This window comes from Chaetura pelagica, unplaced genomic scaffold (assembly GCF_000747805.2).
Source record: "Chaetura pelagica isolate M959 unplaced genomic scaffold, ChaPel_1.0 scaffold12, whole genome shotgun sequence".
In the NCBI taxonomy this organism is placed as follows: Eukaryota; Metazoa; Chordata; class Aves; order Apodiformes; family Apodidae; genus Chaetura; species Chaetura pelagica.
Genome location: NW_009952801.1, coordinates 718,793 through 743,860, shown reverse-complemented (window position 1 = coordinate 743,860; position 25,068 = coordinate 718,793). Strand labels below are relative to the sequence as shown.

At 43.7% G+C, this 25,068-nt stretch overlaps 2 protein-coding genes across 2 annotated transcripts in view; one reads left to right on the top strand and one right to left on the bottom strand.

The window, feature by feature from the left end:
• Positions 1 to 214: 214 nt before the first annotated feature.
• ASB4 (ankyrin repeat and SOCS box containing 4) lies at positions 215 to 10,788 on the bottom strand. The gene is made up of 5 exons (XM_009994916.1): positions 10,575 to 10,788; positions 7,094 to 7,393; positions 3,814 to 4,304; positions 2,046 to 2,159; positions 215 to 403 (listed from the first exon to the last, which is right to left on the bottom strand). The coding sequence occupies exons 1-5, from the start codon at positions 10,786 to 10,788 to the stop codon at positions 215 to 217; spliced, it is 1,308 nt and encodes a 435-aa protein (XP_009993218.1).
• A 14,149-nt stretch (positions 10,789 to 24,937) lies between these two features.
• Positions 24,938 to 25,068, top strand: part of PON2 (paraoxonase 2) — a 15,125-nt gene continuing 14,994 nt past the window's right edge. The window contains exon 1 of the mRNA XM_009994915.1: positions 24,938 to 25,031. Coding sequence (XP_009993217.1) covers positions 24,958 to 25,031 — 74 coding nt within the window. The 5' untranslated portion in view covers positions 24,938 to 24,957. The remainder of the gene's footprint in view (positions 25,032 to 25,068) is intronic.

Sequence of the window (25,068 nt, the reverse complement as noted above, 5' to 3'; positions counted from 1 at the left end):
TTACAGCTTTGCTGCCCCCAGCGCGACCCACAGCCTGCAGCTGCAATTCCTCAGTGCCAGGAAAGGCAGCGGCTCCCAGGAGAGGCGGTAAATCCCAGCCCAGCTTCCGGCTGGTCCGCGACTGTGCAGAAGCGAAGGGCTGTTCCAGGGCTGGGCCTGATCTGCAGCACCCCACAGAGGCGTGCAGATCTGGGAAAGGAGATGCTGCTCCAGCTCAGTAGATGATTCCTTCTGGTTCCAGCAGCAAGTACTTCTTCATGAATGGGGGGATGGAGAGCAAGGGGACTCCTCGGTGGCACCTTTCTGACAATACTGCCCGAACAGCACATCTGCATAAGTGCATGAGTGACCTTGGTGTATTGCTGCACACAGCGAACAAGGAGTCATAGAAATCCTGGTGCCGCTGTAAAAAAACACAAGCATGTTTTAGGGCAATAAGACTGTTTTCCTTCCCCCACTTTCCCCTGTCCACATGCAGGTAAAAAGCACAGACAGCTATCCTGTCCCTTGTAGGCACATCAAGCACCAGCAGTTGGTTTAGCCATTTAAAAGCCCCTACAAAAATCTTACGCTTGCCTCAAATAGTGTTAAGGAAAAGATGACGCTGAAATCTTTAGGCTTTGTGCACCTTATATCCATCAGTTTGAGGTGGGAATTCCTCTGCAGTGCTAGTCCTGATGTGAACAGATAATGCAGCCAGCTCAGGGTCAGGGCATGAGGACGAGTTTGTCTCCTAAACCCCATGGGCAGCGAGACGGTGCAATGCTGGTGCTACCCAGGAGTTCACCAGGGCTGTGAACGGCCTTGCTCATCACCCCAGTGGCCTTTTAGAATAAATAAAATTGCATCCCCAAGAGAATAAAAATGCCGATGTTTCTAAATGGTGTTGAAATAAAAGAAGCAAATGTGACTGTGCATGACTTGAACTTACTTAATATTCTTGTTACTTGACAGAACTGGTTACACTTTTTTTCAGGTACACTTCATGTGTTGAAAAGTACAGTTTGTGTCAACAGAATTTTTTCCTTCCATTACACATCAAATTTGGCAACAGCTTCAACAACAAAAATTACAATCTCAACAAAGAAATAGAGCAACTGTAGACTTTTCCAAAAGAATGTTTCAATATTTCAAATTAAAATTTTTGTTTGGAGAAAAAGAAGTAGTTATTTCCTTTCTAATCACACTTATAGCTCAACAAAACTTTTATTATTGTTGTTATTATCATTATTGTGTGAAGCAGCACCTTTGATATTTGTGTTCACCCCAAATGGTTTCTTTTAATGTTTTTCTGAACAAAGCTGACCTGAAAAAAACAGTCTCACAGTTTCTCTGGCTGTATAACTTTATACATTTATACATAGGCATTATAACCCTAAATGTCACTGATAATGCATGGGAGATATTGGTGTGTTTAACTTCTGCACTGGTTTGAAAGTTTAAAGACAGCTCGGAATAAAAAACCTAGCTTTTAACTGGAACGTTCATTTGGGACTACGAGAATTTCTGAAGTAAAGGGATAGTTAAGGTCAAGCATGTAGCTTGTCTCACAGTTTTGCCTTTTGACAACATCTCTTCCTTCTTCAATCTTTTATTTTTCATTTAAATTCTTCCTTGTATTTGCAGCTAACAAGTTCTGCTCACAGAAACTCAACCCATGCAACAGACCCTAAAGATATATAGTCATTCGCATGTAACACAATACTTCTAAAACATTTGCTGACTTTAAAAAATATAAATACACACATTGACAGATCTGACGGAACACCAGTCACATACAGAGTCTTTGCACTTGCTGAGTGCAGGGACAGCTGAGCTCCTGCAGCACCCCTGACAAGCAGTGCTCCAAAGGATAATGTTGCTTCTCAAAAATAGGTCTATTTTTCAGTGAGTGATATGCTTTTGTCAAGTGAGTGATAATAAATGGGGACATACTGTGAGATGTTCTTCTCTTTCAGAACCATTGTCACTTTTCTTTGGCCAGATATAGAGGATGAAAATAACAAGCTTGGATTTTATTCTGTTGCAACTCATTAAGAGCTTACCTCATAGACGTCATCAGGTATGGCTGCTTTCCACTTCGAAGTTGATTTGATGTGTTCATAGGTATTGACAACAACCTCCACAGCTCTGGGGTGGGAATGACAGGCTTGTAGCACCTGCAGGCAGGATGCATAGAGACTATGAGGACCACCAAGAAGCTGGGGCTAGCCTGGGTGCTTGGCGCTGTGCAGTGACGCACCGAGACAGGCGCAGACAGAGAATTACAAGAGGGTAGCACTGGACATGCAAAAGTCACAGCCCATGTCTACACTGCTCAGTGCAAGTGCAGCAAGAAACCCCAGGCTAGCCCCAGTGGAGCTGTGCACACCCCGGTGTAAGGTCATACAGAAATATTGGCTTAGATCTCCAGAACCATGTAGTTTGCTGATGGGGGTAGCTTCATTCTTTGATTCTGGAAATAACTTGTTCATACCTAGGTTGAGTGTCTCAACACCAGGCAAAGCCATGCACAAAGTCCTTGCTCCAGGTCATGCATCACAGAAACAGAAAAAAATTCATTATGTGAATAAAAAATGAAGGGTTACAGGAAAATGAAAAGGAAGACTAGGAGATAACATAGCTCAGAAGTAAGGCTTCCGAACCCCACAAGGCCTCTGAAACAAAGACTCTGCAGTAGTTCTCCAGTTACTCTCCAGTAACTTGAGCTCAGTACGAAAAAAACCCAAGTCTACTGTAACTCACACTCGGGGAACAAGACTTTGTGAAAAGCTTTGCATGCACACCAGACAAGGCACAATTTTGCCCCACACAGTAGACAGCCTTTCACAAACAAAACTGCAGAACATCCCTCTATAATAAATATAATCCTACGTATTTTGCAGATGGCAAATGATTGTTTTGCTGGCAGACCTGCCCGATGCAACAGGAAAAAGGCATAGGCAGGAAGAGGAGACTTCAGACCCAGGTCTCAAATGCTCTCTCGGAAACTAAGTGTTACTTTCTTAAAGACAGGGCTAGCTCACAGCCAAAGATTTGGCAGTTTATTGAAAGGCTTCTGGATGTCTGACTTGTTGAAACTTTATATATACAGTGGAGAAGCTGCAAAATGCTGCTCAGGCTGCAGGATGAGGGAGAATGAGTCCTGACTACAGCAAGCTTACTTAATTGTGTGATATAAAAGGTCTGTCAGCTACTTCTGTCAGTGCCTTGGGCTTTGCAGACATCTAGAAATCCTTTGGGAGGGATTCAGCAAGTTTGTTTATTTATTTATTTATTCAAAAAAAATTAACTATGAGCCCAGGCCCAGCATTTGCCCTTAATTTCTCACATTTCCTGGGCATTAGGCAAAGCTTTATTGTGATCCGTTTCATTTTTAAGAGATTTGAATTGGTTTTTAAGGGTTGGAAGAGACAAGGGGAATCAACTTGTCTGATTTCCACTCTATACAGCTGAGCCTGTATGGATCCAGGTTTGATAAACCCCATATGGGTTTTCTGAAGTGAGGCAGTGAATCAGCACTGAAAAATTAGGCTTTAACCAGCATTTAGAGTTTGGGGTTTCAGGTTGGCTAAGAACAAAAATGGGATGTGAGTCTGGTTTCTGACATTAGCAACCATCATTTCACTTCAGTTAAATGACACCATGCTTACAGCAAGTTGGCTCACAAGATTTTGGGCATTTTGAGCCCACAGTTTACAGGACTCCAGCAAATCCAGATACCACCAAACCCTGAAGTTTGGACCTCTCATCCCATTTATATTTAAGACACCACTTCTATCCACATCCTCATGGTACAAAGCCATCCTTAACCTTGTGGAATTGCAGTGGGTATATCCTAGCTGCTCCATGATTCAGTAGCAGCTGGTAGCAGATGTCAGGCTGGGCAGCTGGTCGCACAGATGTCACTTTTATAATATACTGTAATGGTGCACAGCCATTGACATCCATGATGTTTGCTTCTGCTCCAGCCTCCAGCAGCATATGCAGCAGGATGTGATCACAGTTCCAGGCAGCTTTGTGGAGTGGCGATTTAAAATCCTCATCACGAGCATTCACTTCAGCTTTATAGTCTAAGAGCATCCGACAGATGAGGTGGTGATCTGAGCTGTATATCTGATCCTTGTAGTGCAGGGCCCAATAGGCTGCACAGGCCAGGGGAGTCTCCATGTAGGCATTGAGAGCATCAACCTCTGCTCCTTGTTCCACATAAAAGGCCACAAGCTCTGGGATACCCAAACGTGCAACGGTGTGCAGAGGAGTCTCCTCATCTTGATTGTTTGTTTTTATGTTCACATTTGCTCCTGCCAAACACTCCCCTGCTTTGGGACAGGCCAAAAGAGCTGGAGAAGAGTCTAGTTCTGCTGCAGCTCTCCATGTTTTGGGTCAGTGGCTTTGCACCTTGAGCAGTGACTCCACAGTCCTCTTAGAAGTCTTGCATCCCTCTGATAGCTTGATGTCTGGACATAAGTCTATTTGAGAGGTTATAATTTCTATTCAGTTCCTGGCGAATTATTGGTAAACACTTGAATTAAAAGTGTGCTTTGCTGTTTCAGCAGTTGCTCAGAGTCTTAAGATACAGATTTTTTTCCCTTACCCCTTTTTTACACTCTGCTGTACTTGCTGTAGTCAGTACACTGTGTTTAGTCTGCTCACTGCTAGAAACCTAAGACTTGTTCTGGGGCTGAAAACATTACTTTGCTCCTAATGTATTTATGGCTTCAAACAAAATCATAAAAAAAAAAAAAAAAAAAAGATGATGGGGGAAAAACATCAAGGCAACAAAACTCTGGTTTGGCCATCTCTCTGCTTGAGCCCTGCTGCAGGAGAAGGTGAGGGTGGGCAACTAGCTTGAAAGATAAACATGGAAATGCAAACAGCTAGGGACATGGGTTCTGCATTTCTTAAGCCTCTAGGAAAAACCTGGAAACTTCAGGATGCAGCTTCAGATGTGGTAACTTGGCCCCGAGCTGACAAAAGGCCGTTTCTGAACACTATTTTGGCATGCAGGTCCAAATCTCGGTGTAAAATGTTTTTTCCTATAAATTAAGAACTGAGGGGAAAAAGCTTTACTCCTGCTCCAGAGAATAGATCTGCTCAAACCTACACCATGAGAAAACTTCCCGCAGGACCTCACGGCCTGCCAGCCTGGGAGAAAACACCTTTCACTATAGATTCGTCGATGATATAAAAAACCCCCCGTAACCAAAGTCCCAGCTGCGGGCCTGGATCCTGTTCCCAAGCTGCGAGGGGGATTGACAAGACTGCTGAGTCGTGCCGAGCGGCCGTGGCGGCTGAAGCAACAGCACCATCTGCTGAGCGCCCAGCGGGGCCGGCAGCGGCGGGACATCCTGCGGGGCTCCGTGCGGGGCTCCGTGCGGGGATCCTTGCGGGGCTCCGTGCGGGACTCCCTGCGGGACTCCCTGCGGGGCTCCCTGCGGATTCAGAAATTACCTCTGGGCTGGAAAGTGCCATTAAGCCATGTTGAGTGTTAGTCGTGTCAGATGTCCATGGGAGGATCAGCAATCTAAGTTTGGAGGTGGTAAATTGACAGGGGATCAGTTTTGCTTGGTTTGCAAGTTGCTGAAACCAGAAGTTGTTAAACTGCATTTGCCTGAATCGACCCAGTGTGACACCACTGAGTGGAGATAGCAGGGCAGGAGATGTGCCTTGGTAAACCTTGATCCAGGGACATTAATCAAAACCCAGGCTCTTGGGTGGTGCTGCGATTTTCTGTGCACACCTGCCACGTTTTGCTTCAGATCTTTCCCATTTTATCTGGAGCCACAACATTTAGCTCATATGGAAATTCAAGTTACCGAGTGTTTTGGGATGAAGGGTGGCTTGTGAAGTATTATTATGCTGTTGCTGATGGGTGGGTAGAGAAAGCCTTCAGAATACATCCTTTCATTTTCATTCTTCCTATGCTACATTTTATAGGGCTATATTTGACTTCCAAGCTTTTCCATGGTAGCAAATTCAGCTCCTGCTGTCAGGACTGTTTGCTTTAGGCAGGATACAACTGGCAGCATTTCTTTTCCTTTCTACCAAACACAATAATATGTATCTTTCCAGCAGAAGAGAAGCAATGCAGTTATTCATTTCGGGTGGCTGATTGCCCTTCCCACAAAGCACGCTTGGGCTCTGCATCTCAGAAAAAGCCTTCAATAATAACACATGTAGAAAACAAACAAGCAAAAACCCAACCAAAAAAACCCCAACACCCCTACCCCTCAAAAACCCCCACCTACAACACAACTAAAAAAACAACAGCCTGGAAGAGTTCTTATTTGCCATGGCACAGTGTGAAAAATAGAGGAATCTCTCTGTAACTTACGATTTGAACTGTCTGACTTTGCTGTACTTTTTATGTCTGTATTTTACTGCATCCTCAGTCAGTATCCTTGTGTTAAGGAAACAGTGTGTGACACCGATATATCTATCCAGGAAATGCATCTATTTATAGCATCATTTGTTACAGATGATCAGCAGCATTTCACTTTAGGAAAACAAAAAACTTGTATCAATAGCCTTTTTCCCCCAGTCCCATCATAGATGCAGGAGTCTGGCTGCTGACAAGTGAAAAGATGGTATGAAAAATTGCATCCAGTTTTTCAAGGCCAGGTCTCAAAAAAACAAGTGGCTAGAAGCATTTTACTGAGATGAAGGATATTTGACCAAGAAGAGGAAAGGAGTGCACTCTCAGGTGAAAACATCTCAATAGTAAACTTAGACAAAGAAAATAGAATAAGAATAGGGAAGTAGAAACTCCCTGATTCAGAGAAGCCCTTCTGCTGAGGGCCTGACCAGACAGCAGGCTGGAGACAATGAAATGGGAAACAACTGTGGAGTAAGGGTGAGTGGCCAGGGAGAGAGTAAGACAGATGGGGTGAGGAGTCAGAATAGGAGAAATTTCCTTCCATCAAAGAGATGGGGAAAAGGAGTCTGAGATGGAGATGTGAGTCAGCTGTGGATGAAAGGGATAAATACACATGTACGTTGGCAAATGTAAATGTCCCTCCTAAGAGAAACCACCGACCATGCCCACCATCTCTGGGCACGCCATGAGAGACCCTCCAGAACTTTATCTCACCTCTCCAAACCAGCTGCTGGGCACAAGGCACGGAGGTTCGTGTTGTACAGAAGTGCAAGGGAGCCTGCCCACTCATTGAGAAGCAGTTCACCTTAGCTCCGTGGTTGCAAAGGATCTTCAGGCACTCGACGTTTGCTGTTTCACACGCTATGTGGATTGCAGCTTTTCCATTGGGCCGGCAGTTGATTGTAGCTTTGTGATTGAGCAGGACGGAAAGACTCTCCAGATGTCCATACATGACAGCCAGATGAAGTCCAGTTGCCCAAGACATTTTTAATTTGTAGCTGGGCAGCCAGTACCCTGTACAAAGTGAAAGTGTGTTACCATGCTTGGCAAAGACTTTTCTTTGGACTATCCAGGTACTGAGAATTATTGAGGGGGAAGAAAAGATTAGAGTTTTGCTTTAATTTACTTTAATTTCACCAGCTACAGCACTACAGGTATCTCAAGTATAACTTCATTTGCATTAAGCACTTCAGTATGTGCGCTGAATAGTCTGCCTTTTGGAGAGGTATTTCCCATGTAGATGTACTCTGAAGGCAGCTTCTGTTTTTCTTGTCACCTGTGCAGACTAATTTTTTTAAAAAAATATATGCTTAGAGCATTTTAAATGCCACCAGATAAAAAATATGGGGGAAATGGGATCTTCAGCTTGCTGAATACCTTAATATGTGGCATTGGAATAAGAAGGCAGCATTTACTTACGCCAGTGACTCAACAGATAGCTCACCCTGCTGTTTCTGTGGAGGAGATGGAAGGATCTTGCATGACAGGAGCTGGATTCAGACCTCCAGTGATGCATTCCACATAGATGACCCCTGGCAATGTGGCTGCAGCTGTATCACAGACCTCCTGCCAACTGTTGCCCCTGAGCAGCATGGGGTGAGGAGTTTGGATGCTGATGTAAATTAGGATGAAGTGCCAAGTAGGAGCAACATTTTAGCATGAAATTTGGCTCAAAAAATGTTTAGATTTTTTTGCTGAAAATAGCACCTTTTTTTTTTTTTTTTTTTTTTTTTTTTTGTAACTTACAAATAGGTGTAAGACCAAATAAAACTTAAATATTCTTAAATATTTGCTCCCAAAGTAGGACTTCATGCTTAATGATCACACAGAGACAGTCTCAGAAGTCACTACTATAATCATTTGTTCTGAAAACAGTAAAACACAGTGATAATGTGCAGAAGGGCAGGAGAAGTCTAAAACATCTTTTTTTCTTTTCTTTTTAGATTCAGCAGCTGCATCTCAGCTAGAATGTGCCTATAACATATTCTGGGTTTTATTTATCTATTTCTTCTTGGACAACTGCCTAGTTGAATACTGTTGTCATGTTAAAGGACAGAAAAAAAATGTATAATGAGGTCAAATTAATTCAGACCTTCATTCTTGTAATCTCTACTTGTATGTAGTTTTTCAAGCTTAATGTCATTTGGATACAGTTTTTACAGTATTCATGTGTATTGTTTAGAGAGAAAGAAGATGGAAAGGAAGGAAAGAGGTAGAAATAAAACGCTGGTCTCAGGGAGAAACTTGTCTTCAAGTTTTTCTTCCTTCCTAATTAAATTGCAAGTATATCCTGAAATAGATGCCAATAATGCAGTTCTTCTATGCCTCTGGAAAATGCTAGACTTGCACTGAAAGACTGCAGATACAAAATGGACAGTCATGACAGTAGCTGATTTATTAGTGACACTGCTGGATTATCCTATGTGGAGCTGAGTCTCACATTTATGGCCAGATATGAGCCATAAATGACACATAACAGCAGGAAAGTCATCCTTAAAGCCAAGTTATCACTTTCTGTAGCCTCAGTTTCCCTGCCTGAGACCACTGTTTATTTCCTGTGCTGCTGCAGGCAAGCTGAGCTTCGACATCCTGAGGCAGCATCTCCTGCGTCGTTTGCCCAAACCCACGGGCATCTCTGGGCCCAGAGGGACAGGGACCGGGCACTGAGCAGGAAGCAGACACAGGGTCCATGGAAGACCTCTTAGCTTGCCTGTTTCTTTGGTTAAAAACATGAAAAATCCATGGTGCATGCAAGGTCAGTGTCCTTGGGAGCTCTACACCTCTTTGGAAGGGAGGAAGCAAAGCCAATTTGTCACCCGTGGTATCTCCTTTCCACTTCATTACTTTGGGCTGTTTGAATGGTGGGATTGTGGGGCTTAATTTTTCTCTCCTCTCCCTCCTCAAGTAAATCCCTCTCTCCTATCACAGTTATCTGGGCCTCAGAATAAAGCAAAATTTCCATAAGAGCTGACACGGAGTCTTCTGCCTTTCAGAAGAAGACAATACACTGCTGTGAATCAGGCCATAGGGTGCATTTACCTCTCTACCTTTTGGAGAAAGGAGAGACTTCTCCAAAAATTACAGCTGAATTCTTGCAGTCAAATGATCTACAAGTGAAAAATCTATGCATTAATCCTGTGGTCTCAAACCATGACCAGAATGCATCTTAGCCTGCTGAGGATAGACAAAAAGGTATTGTAAGATACACTTGTCACTGTGGGGTTAGCTCAGACACTGTCTCCAAGGGAAGTATATCATGACTGCAACATCTGCATCCTAATTAAATCAGAAGAACAGGAACAAATCATTAAATAAGAGGTAAACACAGAAAAGGAGAAGAGGTGAGATGTTGTCCCTTCTTAATGTCACAGAAAAAAAAGGCATTTGCTGTGCTGCTGGGACTGGAAGTGTTTATCTCCACATATAATTTCTGTCAAAGGCTGGTAATTACTGTTTTCTAGATGCACATAAAGTATCTGTTAGCAAGTAGGTAATGAAGTTTGTTCATTTTAACAGAGAGTAAACTTGCTTTATTGCTTTAAGTTGTAAGCTTTCGGAAGCTCACTCAGTGCCTGGCTAAGAAATAGTTTGGGTTTTCCATACTCCAAAATAGATGTCTTATCTGGTTGTGTTTTTCCAGATGATTTTTCTGTTTTGATAAACTAGCACATCCTCATTTTCTGCCAGTTTGAAAAATAAATCCCCCATCCAACCACATGCAAGTTCTGCAATATTTCCTTAGTTCTCCTGAGCTAGGGAGAGTTCACTGCTCTACAACTGTAAGCTGAAAGAGATGTAATATTTTATGTTTCTAAAGGGTTTGTATATGTGACTGAGTACATGCAAGAAATGCATATACCAGGCTTAGCCTGCATGTGTCTATTCTGGGCTTTGCATCCGAGTTCTCTGCAAGGAAATGGCAAAGGAGTTCTCTATCTGCACTGCCATGAAGCTGCAGCAGCTGCCTCAGCAGCACAGAGGCTCAGGCTGGTCTCTGGCCCTGCCCTCCACCAAGCCTGCTGGGTGCAGCTGATAAATTCCCCTCCTGCAATGACCACAGCTGTATGAACCTACTGAGACATTAGTGTCTATGAATCAGCTTATGCTATAGCTTCAGAAGAGACAAAAGTCCAGTGTTTCTTAAAAATCACTCAAACCCATCTACTTCCTGGCTGGTGAACGCTGCCACATTTACCTTGTTTGTAGGATGCCAGAATCAGGTTTTCATCTTCCACTTCAAACACTGTGTCCACATCTACTTGCTTCTGGCTCAAGAGCTCTTCCAGTGTTTCAAAGTCATTGGACTTCAGGGCTTCGAGAAAAGCCCTTTTCACCAACTTTGCAGCTGCAGTTCGAGTCATTTTCCTCTCTGTATTCTCTCCTTCTTTGCATGTCTCCTCCAAATCCATTCCAAAACGTATTTGTTTGTGCTGTTAAGAGGGGTACACTGAGGTCCCTACAGCACAGTTGCATGCTGAAGTTCCTGAAGACCAGAAGGTAATTTTATCACTCAGTCATGCTGATCTGCTTGTTCTATTTATATGAGGAGCATTTGAGGCATCAAAATGCCACTCTTGGATATCACCACACTCTTTTTATGAAAGTGAGGACAGACACACTAGCAATAACAACAAAACAAGAGTTCTCTCCGTGGATTTTATACACATAAAGCTTCACTAATCACATTGCTACCCTCTTCTTCTGCCATACACCTATATTAAAAGACACTGTTCCTAGGTGTTCTTTCTCAGCTGGACAAAGATTCATATTTCATCATTATAATTGCTGATTTATTGACAGCAATGAGATGTGATATTCTGCCTGCAGATGCCTTTTAATTAGTCCATTTCAGGAAAAAAAAAAAGAAAAAAGAAAAAGGTAGCTTTTCTGTGGGAGGAAGCTCACTCTTCTTCAGGACAGCATTTGGCAGGTTGGTCCTGCTTTAATTCCTCCAGCCATCAGGCAGGCCTTCACAAGAGCCCTCCACCATACAGGTCTCATAGATGACCTGATCTGTAAAGTCCCAAAGGATTGCTGTGTTGACGCAGCCCAGTTTCCTGTATAATTCCTTGAGCAGCAGGAGTTCCCTAGTTTGTTTAGAGGCCACAAGCAGTGCTCCTGGGAAAGGGAAATGGTGAGGTGGGGGGGGGGGGATGCAAGGCTGTCCAGCTGTGTTATGGGGTGGTGGATCTCACACACCACAGAGGGCTTACACGTGAATGAACCCAGGTGCAAACACAAAAGGCTGTGTGAGTCCATAGGCTCTTCTCCTTGCCCACCTTTCATCTAAATTCAGACCTTCTCCCTCACAAACCCACCACCTACTGAACACTCACTTCCTCCTCCCTCTCTTTCACTTCTCTCTTTGCCCACCTTGTCCCTGTGCTGACAGCAGGCTGAAATGATGCAAACCCACACATGGCTAGCAGGAGCTGCTGCCATGCATCACATAGAAGTGGGTCACACCTGCACTCACTGCTCTATGAGACTACAGCCAGAAAGAGACTACCCACCCTTGATGTAAATCACCAAGCAAAGCGGCTGCCACCACAACCGTTAACAAGAAACTTTCATGTTTATCCTTCCTGGGAGTTTGGCTGCCAAGTGGACTGATGGGAAAACGTGAGCCTGGTGATTCTGGAAGTTGGAGCAGCTCCTGTGTTTGTAAGGTTTCCAGAGGCCAGGCTCCTCATGCAGCCCCATGAGGACTTGTAGGACCCTAGTCCATGGGAATGCTCACCAGCTTTCTCCTAGAGCCAGTGCTCAACAAAGGTGTTACAAGACAGCAGTTCGTGGAGAACTATGAAGTTTGTGAGTTCCTTCTACATATGGATTTTTTGGACAAAGAATACTTTATAAAAAATTATAAACTAAAGCTAAAAACTATTCCCTCCATTATTGCACTTTGTAACAGACATAGTGGCAAGGAGAACAGCTTGTCCTGGTGGTCCAAAACAGCTCTTCTGGGTCTTTCTTGGCTTACTTAAGAGGAGAGTCAGCATCAGGCTGTCTTTACCTTTAGGTTCCCCTCTGCATGACTGCCTTCCTCTTACTTTGATACTCTCAGTAGTGGATGACCCCACTTCATGCTTTAAAAGAAGAGTTAATGGCTTCTTGTTACCTGCACTTTTTTTAAAAAAAACAAACAAAACGCAATATATTCCTGAAAAGTCAGGGATGCACAAAGCACTGGTGTTAACTGCAGTGAACTGTTCACCTCAGCACCACTTTTCAATTTGAAATGGACTAGCTTTTCATCTATCACCTTCCATACACAGTATTACATGACACAGTATTCAATCTAGCTGTACCCTGAAACGACAGTGCCAGCACATCTGCAGGCTGGTCTGCTGCCTACAGCTTGAGATGCACCAGCACGTTGCTGTAACAGATTACTGCACATCTGTTGATCCATCGTGCTTGCTCTTCCTTGACAAGCAAGGTGAAGTCATTTGTGATGGCTTGGGCTACAGCGAAAGAGAAAGCTGGTTACAATTACCTTATGTCCATCATGGTCCAAGAGGGTGCACATGGACACCTCCTGAGATCAGATGATGCTCTACAATTTGCTCTCCTTCAGCAGCATGCGTGGCACTGCTCCAACTCCCACAGAACTTTTCCTTAACATTAATGAGCTTAAAAGAGAGAAAGGAAACAATTATAGATACCTATACCCTTTATAGTTTGTGTTTTACCATAAGCTGCATGTGGATCTAATCTTGAAAAACTTGCTCAATGAGTGCACTGATAATTTCAGTACAACTACATACAAGAATGAGGAAATGTTTTTATGTTTTACATTGACAAGCAATCACAAACTGTTAAATTGACTTTTTAAAGCACAGCATAAGAACTTTTATTAATTTACCTGAAGTATAGTCAAAATATTTTTAAGAATAGATAGATGCTGTAAGTCATTGATGGGGCAAAAGGATCAGTTTTTACCATGTAGGTAGATTTTTCCTAGCAATATAATTTCCTGCAGCCTTCTCCCTTACCGTGCCACAAGGTGGCAGCTTGATTTTGAAAGTGAAAATCGTCATTCAAGCCCCAAAGCTGCCAAATATTCTGAACATCTCACTGTGAAACAATAGCTCATCACCTCCTTAATATAAATGACAGCACTAGTATTTAAGATATGTAAAGGCTGGACTCGAGGCCACCGTGATGGGCACTGTGCTCTCACACACTGTATCCACTAATAAAATCTGATTTCCACATTTAGGATCAATTGTTTAAATTACCCAGCTATCCCAAAGGCACATTTTTTATTGGAAAGGCAGCTCCAGCCCCCAGGCTTTCCTTCTGCTCCACACAGTGCCACACAACATGCTTCTGTCCACAGGAAAAACCACAAGGACACAAACACCTGCACCTCAAGGGGATGGGCTGGATCTGCCCCTCATGAGTGGTTACAGCAGGTCAGAAGAACCATGTGTGAAGGGGCACAGCAAGCAAGAGAAGAGCAGCCAGCACTGGGGGTGTGCACTGCTCTCCACAGTGATGGGACTGGCATCAGATGAGCTCCTGAGGACCCAACTCCATCAGGGCTCTCACAAGCTTCTCCCAAAGGCCACTGAAGTTAAGGAAAGTATTTCCACTGATTTCAGCAGCCATGTCCTTTATTAGGTAGGGCACCAAGCAGCGGAGCTGAGTCAGGGAAAGCTGTTCATGCAGGTGAGTGCATGAACACCATCCAGGTGGCATTATGAGCAGGATGATAGGTGGGATGGGAGTTGTATGAAGGTCAGAGTTGTGACTGCTCATAGAAGAAAAAGACTTAAGCCTGTCATTCCTTAAGGAAAGTATAGGAAATAATATGCTGGCAGACTGTGCAGAATGTGTTTCCTGGGGGTCGAGGGCCCCTCCTCTGGCACTTCCTGATGCAGAGCAATGATCTATTGGCAGCTGCGTAAGGCACAGCACTGCAGGGAACAGCTCAAGCAGAGTTTTGGAGATGAAAACCAACATCCCGAACTCGATGCTGAGGCAGGCAGAAAGCCAGCAAAAGGAGAAATGCTCCAAAAGAACAGTGGTGGTGCTACTGGAGCAGTGGAGCTGTTCCTCGCTGCAATGAGAGAAGCCTGGCAGCTCCCTGCCAGGCAGCCTGTCCTGCAGCAGCCCAGGCCCGAAGGCAGTGCTGGTGGGGGTGGGTATGGAGAGCAGTGATAGAAGCAGGGTTTTTACCTGCTCCTCCCACCCATTTACACAGGAGACCGAGACACTGCCTGAAGCCTCCCCTCAGAGCTCTGCAGCAGTGCCTCGGCTCGCTTGGCCAGGGAGGTTTCAGCTCTGCCCTTGCCATCCCCTGGCAGGTTGCTGGTTAAAGCTGCTTGTGTATGCAATAGCAACACAGCCTCTGTGAGAAGCAGTCAGCCCTGCTCTGAAGCCTTGTGTGTTAAGGAGGAAAATGTACTGAACATCAGATCTGTGGGCCTGAAGCAAAAAATAGACCCCTGAGTTGGTCCCACACTTTCATCTCTTCCAATCAGTGTGTGCTTGTGAAAATACTGCTGCAGTAGTGATCCCAATCCCTTTGCTTTGCTGTGGCCCCTACAATGCAGCATCAGGCCAAGTCTGCCACCCTGCTGCCCACTCTGGGAGCAGTATTGCCTGGCATATCCCTTGTGTTGCTAAGTGTATCCATTGTTTCTTCTTGACAGCTCTCAGCTCCCAAGATTAATTAAGCACAGCTTTCTTTCTTACTCATCTCACACATCCTTTTACTAATATTAATATTGATTTTTTTTTTTTTTTCACTGCTGTACATCTTTCTGCCTGCTTTAGCAATAGCTATATTTTACCTGGTTTTTTTTCTTCCAGGATGCTCACTCTGAGTGTGAAGATTACCTCCTTTATTACTTAGTAGGAAAAAAGCTCTTTAGCTGTGCCAGGTACAAACTATTTTCTCCAGGTGCTCAGCTGTAAATAATCTTTTGAGAAAAGTCCTCTCCTTAAATCCATCCCTGTGACTGGTGAACTGAAACCTCCTTAGTATCAGTAGTTTGGAATCTTCCTCTTGTTCTTTGTTGTATTATTTCACTTTTGTGCTCATTTGCTAGGGATGGGCAAGAAAAATAGTCTCAGATGCTCAAAGGCATTTAGACAGAAAACTTAAAACTACCTGAAAGTCCAGTTCCTAGGAGCTGGGACCCTGTGTGTTTGAGTCTGAGCCTTCTGGTTTTGTTCTCAGTTACACAAGCATAATTTAGAAATATGGATCAAGTGAGGTGCCTAAACTTTACAGAACATACATGTTATGAAACCAAGGTTGATGCCAACAATGCTGAATTTTGTTCCCATGGAACTTCACATCTGAAGATGTCATGGCACAAGCCTAACCCATGGTCCTTCACATGTTTCATTTTGGCTTTCACGCCTGCTATTTCCATCTTCAGGTCAAGGTACCTACTTCCTTTGTTTCTGCACATTGTTCCAACTCTTGCTGTCAGTGTCTTTATTAGTATGTCCAGAAGCCAAGGGTTGGATTAGCTACTGATGTTAGGATGCTAGCTGTTGAACTTAGGATATTTTAAAATGAGAAGTAATCTCTCAAAAATACTACTAATATAATACAATTAATAGTTTGTTGTCCTGTGAAAAGTATACCAAAAATGCACTTATTTTGCAAAACAGTTAAATACCATCTTTACCCAGATACAATGCTTGTAGGTTTGCTCTGATTTGAAGGGCACAGGTGCTGTAAACAGGATGCATATACATGGACATAAATAAAAATCACATGGACAGTAGTTTGAAGGCATGGAAAAAAGTAGATCTTGCCCGTCTATGCTTAGTGGGAAAACCTCATAATTTTTGCAGCTTGATGTCCTAGTATCTGGCCACACTTTAAAAAGTAAGACTTTGCAACCAAACTAAAAATGAGAATCTCTTCTTTCCTCCTGATGAAGTGAGGTATGGACTGTGGGTTTAAATGAAGCTTGTGGAAAGCAGTTCTTTACAGACAAGTGCTCCTTCACAGCAGTGAGACAAAAATAATTCATAGCCACTTGCAGGGCTCTTCCTGTGGGCAGTGTCTCTCCTACCCTCTCTCAAGCCCAGCTGCCTGCTGCTTGGCTGGGCTCCCTGGCTGGCCTGGCCACAGCTGAACTCCCACAGGGACTGGCCAATGAGACATTCTCATCAGGCTCTTCCCAACAACTTCTGCCTTGCCAGCTGAAGTGAAATCTGTGCAGAGCTGAGAAGGTCTATGTGAGATGGTTCCTATATATCAAATTGTTTCCTATATATTAAATGTGGATCAAAAAAAGGGATGGGGTTGTAGGACAGGCAAACAGTGAAACTGTGAAAGGACTCCAGTTTTGAAACTGCTTAAAAATGACAGTCTTTTTGGATCACAATAGCAAATGAAGGAATGTGTGCACATCCAGCTGAAGCTGTACTGGTTCTTTGAACAGTCATCAGGCAGGCTAGAAATAAGACTATTCCCGTTCTGAAGGACTAAATTTGAAGCAATGCCAAAATAAAGCATGTGGGACAATCTGCCAAAAATGTGGCATGTGTGGAGGGGGAAGATGAGGGAATCACAAACTAAGCAGTGCCTCACCAGCAAGGCTGGGTGCAGCAGTGAGGCAGACAGGGACAGAGCAGGTCTGTGGTGGCTTCATAACCATCCTGCACACGTTGTGCCAGTGCTTTTGAGGAATATTTGCAAACTATTTTTGTCTATATTTCCCGCCCTTTCCTGATAAATCAGTCACTGATACACAGTGTTTTGTTACATTTCTAAGCAGCGTAAGCTGTTCAGCTTGCTCATTCAGGGCATTGCCATCTACCTTCCCAGAGCCTGACAGACCAAGTCCTTAGGTGAAGAAGTGACAATATAGTTATGTTAGTCTAAATCGGAATGCACATATTAAAAGCTGATTTAATTGGTACAGTACTGGATAAGTCTTCCTCCAGCTGCAGGAATTCCAGCTCTTCTTGACAGACATCCAAAACTGGTGTGAATGATACAAGGTTGGTTTGGCCTTGATTGATGCCTTTGTGAGGGGTGCAGAGCAAAGGGGGTGAGAAGTGAGTTGCCTGCTGAACAAGTTCTTACATCGTGGAATAGAGCTTGGTATGTTGATTCACCAACCCAAGTCCATTAGTATAAAAGCCAAGAAGACAAAAGCAAAATATTTCCCATTTAAGCTTGCATTTGCCTTGATTTACACCAGTTATTTAAAAACTCCCTAAGGAAAGAAAATAGCTAATTCACCTCCTCAGTCTCTAAGTGGACTACTGGACCAGTAATAGGGTAAAAACATCAACATGTTACAGTTATTTATATTTTGAGGCTCTGTGTGTTTGTGTTTCTAACATTATATAGAATACCTATTGTAAAATTACATCCCTTTAAAGGTGGTCTGAGTTAATTTACTAGATCTGGATAGAAAATTGTGCTTGCATTATTAAAAGCATTTTATTTCCATTTAAAAATCTGTTGCCATAGTGACCCATCACAACTTTCTCAGTAGCTTTGTCTAGGAATTGGATGTAGGCTTTATTTTTGCTATGTTACATTTTTTCTCCTGCACTCTCTGTGCCAAGTCCTCATTTAACTCATTTTTATTTTTTTTATAGTCTGTCCTTTTCCAACTGTATTCACAATTAAGTTAAGAAGAGTTTTGACTGAGTTTAAAATAAAGATCATGACTTGGGCTCTTCCTCCTAAATAACAACATAAGAAACAGGAAAATGCAATGCTGCACACTATGAGCTTGTTTTATTATCAACAGATCACCTGATCTCATGTAAGTAGTCCTGAAGTATCAAAAGCCTTTTATTATCAGTAGAGAAGTCATGTCAAAGATACAGTGAATTGCATCTGAAATTGAAAAGCTCTTGGAGAAAAGCCTTCATATTTCAAGAAGATTGTTTATAAACGAGCCTTTAAAAAAGATAACCCACTTATCACTGTATTACAGCCCAAATCTTGTCAATAATGTACCTCCTTCTGAGAAATGGTAACTTAAAGTGGTGGTTTTATTCCTCCTTGAAATTTATACCTTCTCCAAGAGAAAAACAGCTGAAGAGCCTGCACATCACTGTATCCCCTCCTGAGGCTGGTGGAAGATTTTTGCACGGAGAAAGACAATGAGAACACTTCTGAAGCAAGGTTAAGTAGGCAAGGGAAGATGCAGTTTTGCCATCATCTTTCTCCAGATCAGACTTTTGTTTCCTCAATAGGCACAAAGAAGCATGAATAACCTACACAAAGACAGAATCCAGCCAGAGTGAGATAGCTGGGAAGATTATGTGACTCTTGCAGCACAACATGTTCAGATCAGACAAGAAAACTTTTTTCCCCTTTATCCAAACATAGATACCTACAGTGAAGACATCTGACTCTTGGGCTTGTCACATCATCTCCTGAGAGAGTCTGTGGATATGGTTGTAGGGTGCAATGTCACTTTGAAGACAGAAATAAAAACCAGATAAGACATACTCTAAAAATACTAATTTTCCTCCATTAAATAAAAAGCAAGCCAAATACAATCTGGTTCTGTAGAAGGGTATTTTTAAAAGTATAGATGTTTGTCAAAGGCAATAATGTAATCAACATTTAGTTTAACAGCTGATTTTTTGAATGTGTTTAGTAGAATCACACAGAAATAAAACGTTGATTAGTAAATAAGGTATGTGTCATGGTGACATTAAAATCTATATTCAAATACAATGAAGAAATATAACATTTTTCTTTTATTATTTAAATTTCTTATTTATCTAACATTCAAATCAAACTTGTGATACAAAACCTGTTGTGCTATTCAACAGAGGAAAATGTGTTTCTTAATCCATCTAAATGCTCATCCCTGAGTGAATGGCAAGTGCATTGAAGGAGTTAGTAATCTTGAAGTTAGGGATCAGGTTAGGAGAGCCAAATCCCTGCTGGAATTAAATCTTGCCAAGGATGTTAAGAACAATAAGAAAAGCTTCTTTAGGTATGCTGGGGAGAAAAGGACATCCAAGGAGAGTGTAGGCCCTCTCCTGAAGGAAACGAGTGAGGTAGCAACACAGGATATTGAGAAGGCTGAGGTCCTCAATGACTTCTTTGCTTCAGTCTTCTCTGGCAAGTGCTCCAACCTCAACACAAAGGCCACAGAAGGTGAAAGCAGAGATTGGGAGAATGAATTACCCCCCACCATAGGTGGAGAGCAGGTTAGTGACCATCTAAAGAACCTGATGGTGCATAAATCTATAGGTCCTGATGGGATTCACCCACGGGTCCTGAGGAAGCTGGCGGATGAAATTGCTAAGCCTCTGTCCATCGTGTTTGAGAGGTCATGGGGTCTGGTGAGGTTCCCAGTGATTGGAAAAAAGGGAACATAGCCCCTATTTTTAAAAAAGGGAAAAAGGAAGACCCAGGAACTACAAGCCAGTCAGTCTCACCTCTGTGCCTGGCAAGGTCATGGAACAGATCCTCCTGGAAAATCTGCTAAGGCACGTGGAAAATAAGGAGGTGACTGATGGCAGCGAACATGGCTTCACTCAGAGAAAATCATGCCTGTCCAGTTTGGTGACAAGGCTACAGAGATGGTGGATGGTGGCAGAGCAACTGACGTCATTTACCTGGATTTGTGCAAGGTGTTTGACACTGTCCCACATGACATCCTGGTCTCCAAACTGACAAGGCATGGATTTGGCAGATGGACCACTCAGTGGATAAGTCTGTGTCCTGTTTGCATTTGATTAGTACTAAATTATATTATTATTCTTTCCCAAGTTGAGTCTGTTTTGCCTGTGAGTGAACCCTCCTTGTCCTTGTCTCAACCCAAGAACCTCTTTTTGGCCTTTGTCCTCCCCACGATGATAAGGAAATGACTGAGAGTCACAGGGCTGCTCTCAGGTTTGTAAACACTTTGCTCTGTACACTGGTAAGAAAATGAATGGTGTGGATGTGTGCATGTGCTTTTTTTCTATATATATGACCTCCCTACCACAGCAACTCTGGCTTCTCTCTGCAGCTCTGATTCCCTCACTAGTAAGAGAGAGAGAGACCTCCCTGAGCCCCCTCACAATACCTCTTGTCTCTTCTTATATGGCTACAGATGAACTTTAAGAATGGAATGGAGCTGAATGGAACTGAATAGAATATTTCAACTGGAAGGAACCTACAATGATCATGTAGTCTGACTGCCTGACTGCTTCAGGGCTGACCAATATTTGAAGCATGTTATTAACAGCATTGTCCAAATGCCTCTCAAACACTGAAAGGGTTGGGGCATCGACCATCCCTCTAGGAAGCCTGTTCCAGTGTTTGACCACCCTCTCAGTAGAGAAATGCTTCCTAATGTCCAGTCTAAACCTCTGCTAGAACAGCTTTGAGCCATTCCCACGCATCTTATCACTGGACCCCAGGAAGAAGAGATCAGTACCTCCCTCTCCACTTCTCCTCCTCAGGAAGCTGTAGAAAGCTATGAGGTCACCCCTCAGCCTCCTTTCTCCAAATTAGATAAACCCAGAGTACTTAGCTGCTTCTCACATGATGTGAAGCAGCCTACATAAGACGGTGGCTCAGCCAGCTCAGTAAACACAGGGTGATCAGGCCAAGCAGAAGTTCTAAATGTCATTTTGTATCTTTTTACTGAGATATTGAATCCTGAAAATTCAACTTTTGGAGTTTCATTTCTGAGAAATTTCCTTGAAATATACATAGATAAACAGGACTAGCACATCGAGCCTCCTGTGTTAAGAAACCAATGCCACAGTTGAAAATCAGTGCTGGATGTTTGGTTGCAAGGTTGCGTTGGACTGTGCTTCACTTTCTACCCCAGAACTCTATTCTGTGCAATGTTTTGCCTGATACATGTGCTGGTGCTCACACCAGTGTAGCTGAGCCCCAAGAGTCTTTGGCAGTGGTTAATATTTGACAGTAATTAAAATCTTGGTGTTCTGGTTTGTTGTGGTTTTTTTTGTTGTTTGCTTTGTGTTGTTTTTTGGGATTTTGTTTTTGTTTGGTTTTTTTTGTTTTGTTTAGTTTTTTTTTTAATCTGCAAGGTCATGGAAGTAGTGCACACAGACTAGGCTAAGAGTCTTGCTGTACAGAAGATGATGACAGGAACATGACTCTTCTTGTTTTTGAAGTCAGGAGCCTCTTTCATTTAATACTCTTCTTTAACCTTTTAGAAGCCACAGGGCCCCTCCCTCCTTTGCACAAGTGTTATCAATCATGGTGTCTGAGGACCTTGCTGCCAAGACAGCAGAATTTCACCTGCAAGATTTAAGGATTGGATTGCCAAGGCACACTACTGGCTCAGCATGCTCCTGCCTGGAAAAAGGCAGCATTATTTGCTTTACGCTTGTGACAAGGCTGATCCATGGCAGTGCAATCAGGGCCAACAGCAATATTCTGCACACCCAGCACACTGTCAGCAGCAAAGGGCAGATTGCCTGGGATGACCTCTCTGACTTTCAATTTAGCCTGGCACCTCTCCAGTTCAGCAATTCTACCTATAAAATAATTAAAGCAGCTCCCTTTGCTGCTGCTTCCAGATGCAGCAAGAAGCACTGCTGCATTAAAGACAGCAAGCAAGAGCTGGGCTAGGACATAGCCTTCCTTGGGGCTGTTTTTGACAGTGACATGTTCTGAAGTCTTGTCATCGCTGAGAACCTTTGCATTACCTCGCACCATCATGGAATAAGCAAAATATGCTCGCAACTTATCTGGACATCCAGATTTATGCAGCTGCCTCTGGGCTGCTCATGGCTGACAGTGCTGAAGTCTTTGGTGAGCTCCACAGAGGCCAGGTAGAGGCCTTTGCTTGCTTTGAAGGAGGACAAGGCTACAAACCAGATTGTTTCTGCAAAAGCCTTTTCAAAACCTTCACCAACAAATCCATTGATGTCATTTTGACAAGAATTTTTCTCAGCAATTAAGAAAATCAATATAACTTGGTGTCACTGCAGGAATGATTTTACCTTTTTCTTTGTAAAAGGTACCATGCATCTGTACTCTTGAGCTTCTTGAGGTACCATATTTCAATTAGGTAATTATGGCGAACTCCAGTTTTCTAATTAGTTGTTGACACTTTATTCATGTATAGCAGTAAGGGGTGAGCAGGGACTTTGCCTTGCCCTGTGACAGCTGCTCAACAGCTGTAGGAGTCTCTGCTCCCTGCTTTGGAATGGGGAGCCAAGAAGTGGATTTTAGCTCTAGCAGAGCTGAAGCATGAAGGATTTAAGAAACTGCTGAGGTCTTTGAGCCAACCATCTGCAATTTCACTTTGGTCAGCTAACAGGGTTAAAGTGGTTTTAGGCTACAGCCTTTGTGAAGAATCTTGTAATTTCTATGATCGGCAGCATTTTAAGCTTTTCCCTTCATCTTTCAGTGTGCCTTGCTCATGATTTCTGCCTGGTTTTGTAGTAAGCAGTTTTCTTGCCTGCCATTTTTTATTTTTACCTGAAGCTGGTGCAGCACCTGCGTGTCAGCAGCAATCTGATGGATGTGCCCCTTTCATTAACCCATCTACCGAGTGCTACTTGTCCTACTTCAAACATGCCTCTTCTGGTGGAATAGATTAAATACACCCTTGGACATGTTTACAGAGGGCTGCTTTTCTTTCTTTGTCTGTAGAGAAGCCTAAATGACTAGAAGAAAATAAGACTTACCCTGCTCTGCTAACTTCCTCCACCGCTAGGCTTGGTGCATCTCTCTCTACAGCTGATATACACACAATTCATTTCTGCTTTTAGTCATTGTACTATGTGCCAGGAGGTCACTCCTAGGTCTGTCCTGAGTGCCCCAAAGGCAAAAAGCTCAGGGGAATCTGTAACAGAATCAAGAGCAGCCTTGTATTTTCTGGCATTGTTGCAGCCTCTTGGGCAGCTGGTGGGGTCCTGGGGAGTGGACATTGCAGCAGATGCTGGAAGAGCCAATGGGCAGACCCCAGGCTGGCTGGGATCACGCTGAGGAGGTAAGATGAATAGAAAACCAGGCTTTTTCTTCAGTCAAGGGTGATCTGATGAGCACAGACCTCAAGGGAGATTCACTCCATCTACCTTCAGGCATCTAGAGAGCAAATTTCTGCACTTGAATTAGTCACTGTAGATGCCTTTCTAATGAATGCAGAGAACTAGCCACTTCTCAGGGAAGATTTATTGGTCTATTTTAGACCCTTTTCATATGAATTTCTGCCTCAAAGTAACTGTTTTCCTACCTGACTATACAGGGTGCCGAGGTGGGTCAAGATCAGTGAAGTACATGGTAAAGGAACAACTCACTTCCAAGGGGAGACAGGAAAGCACTTAAAAGATGGGTCTGTTAAGCATCTCATAACAAATAAGCAAAGCTCAGCATGCTGAGCCTGGAAATAATTAGGAGCTGGAAAAGAAAGTTGGGGGATGCATCCATCTTGCCTCCCATTTCCTTACTCTTCCTGAAGAGCCTCTGTAGGCTGTTGAGTTAGGAGAACTCTTGGCCTTTCCACTTTGTGACCAATTCTGATGTCTGCATCTCTCCTGTAGATATTTACATTTTATCAGATTAATTGCACCCACCTGGTGCCAAAAATGAGAACCAGAAGGGTTCTGTAGCTCTTCCCCTAGATGGTGAAGAAAGCTGTCAGTAGAAGCACACTACTGAGAGCCAGCATTTACTTTTTTAAATGTGAGACTAGTGCAGATGTAGTAGCACGTGTGTCTGAGTAGCGAGGCACACGTGGGCTACCTGTACATGCTGTGTCATGCAGTCTTTGGCTAACACGTATCTTTATATAACCTATTTCATTAATAACAGAAGGTAGAACTTAGTCCACCTGTGTGTCACATGGGTGCATTCACATGGAGCCTACAGAGCAGCTCTGGCTCCTTCTTCTGCAGGGCAGTGGGTTTGTCTGCAGCAAAGGGCCACTCTGCCCAGGGTGGGTGATGCTGCCAGTGGTGTGTGCCCTCTTCCAGTCCAAAGCCATTACCCTCCTTGTCCTATCGCTACAAGCCCTTTTAAATAGTCCCTCCCCAGCTTTCCTGTGGGCCCTCTTCAAGTTCTGGAAGGCCACTATGAAGTCTCCTTGAAGCCTTCTCTTCTCCAAGCTGAACAACCCCAACTCTCAGCCTGTCTCCACAGGAGAGGTGTTCCAGCCCCCTGATCATCTTGGTGGCCCTTCTCTGGATGCACTTCAGGAGGTCCATGTCTTTCCCGTGCTGGGGGCTCCAGAACTGGACACAGTACTCCAGGTGGGGTCTCACAAGAGGAGTCTTGTAAAGAAGGACTAGTAAATAAAAAAAATCTAGAGAAGATGTTCAAGGAGAAGCAATTTAGCTCTGCATATTTGAGAGCAGTTTTAGTCCCTGCCCTACAGAGAGGAAATTAAAACACAAAGAGACACCAGCCATTCCATAGTAACAGCAGCTTTTCCGAGATTTAGCGAAGTCGAACTTGCTATTACGTACAGTCTGTGAAAAGTCTTTCCAAGGCTATAGGAACCCTTAATGGATTTTTTTTGTTGGTTCTCTGGATCCCTGCAGGTTGGCTGCCCCGTCCTGCCCGGGGTGGGTGGTGCCGTGGCGGTGTGCGGAGCGCCCGGAGCCGGGACGTCCGGGGCAGCGGGCGGGGCCGGCAGCGGGACGCGGCCATGGGGAAGGTGCTGGTGCTGGCTGTGCTCGGGATCGCGGCAGCCCTGGCGGCGGAGCGGCTGCTGGCGCTGCGGTGAGGCAGCTGCGGGACGTGCGGGCACCGCGGGGCG

Coding starts and splice junctions, on each gene's coding strand:
- ASB4 (XM_009994916.1), bottom strand. CDS start 10,788: ATGGATTTGGAGGAGACATGCAAAGAAGGAGAGAATACAGAGAGGAAA. Junction 7,394..10,574: donor TCTGGCATCCTACAAACAAG/GTAAATGTGGCA, acceptor CACTTTGTACAG/GGTACTGGCTGCCCAGCTAC. Junction 4,305..7,093: donor CCAGCAGCTGGTTTGGAGAG/GTGAGATAAAGT, acceptor AGTGTTTGGCAG/GAGCAAATGTGAACATAAAA.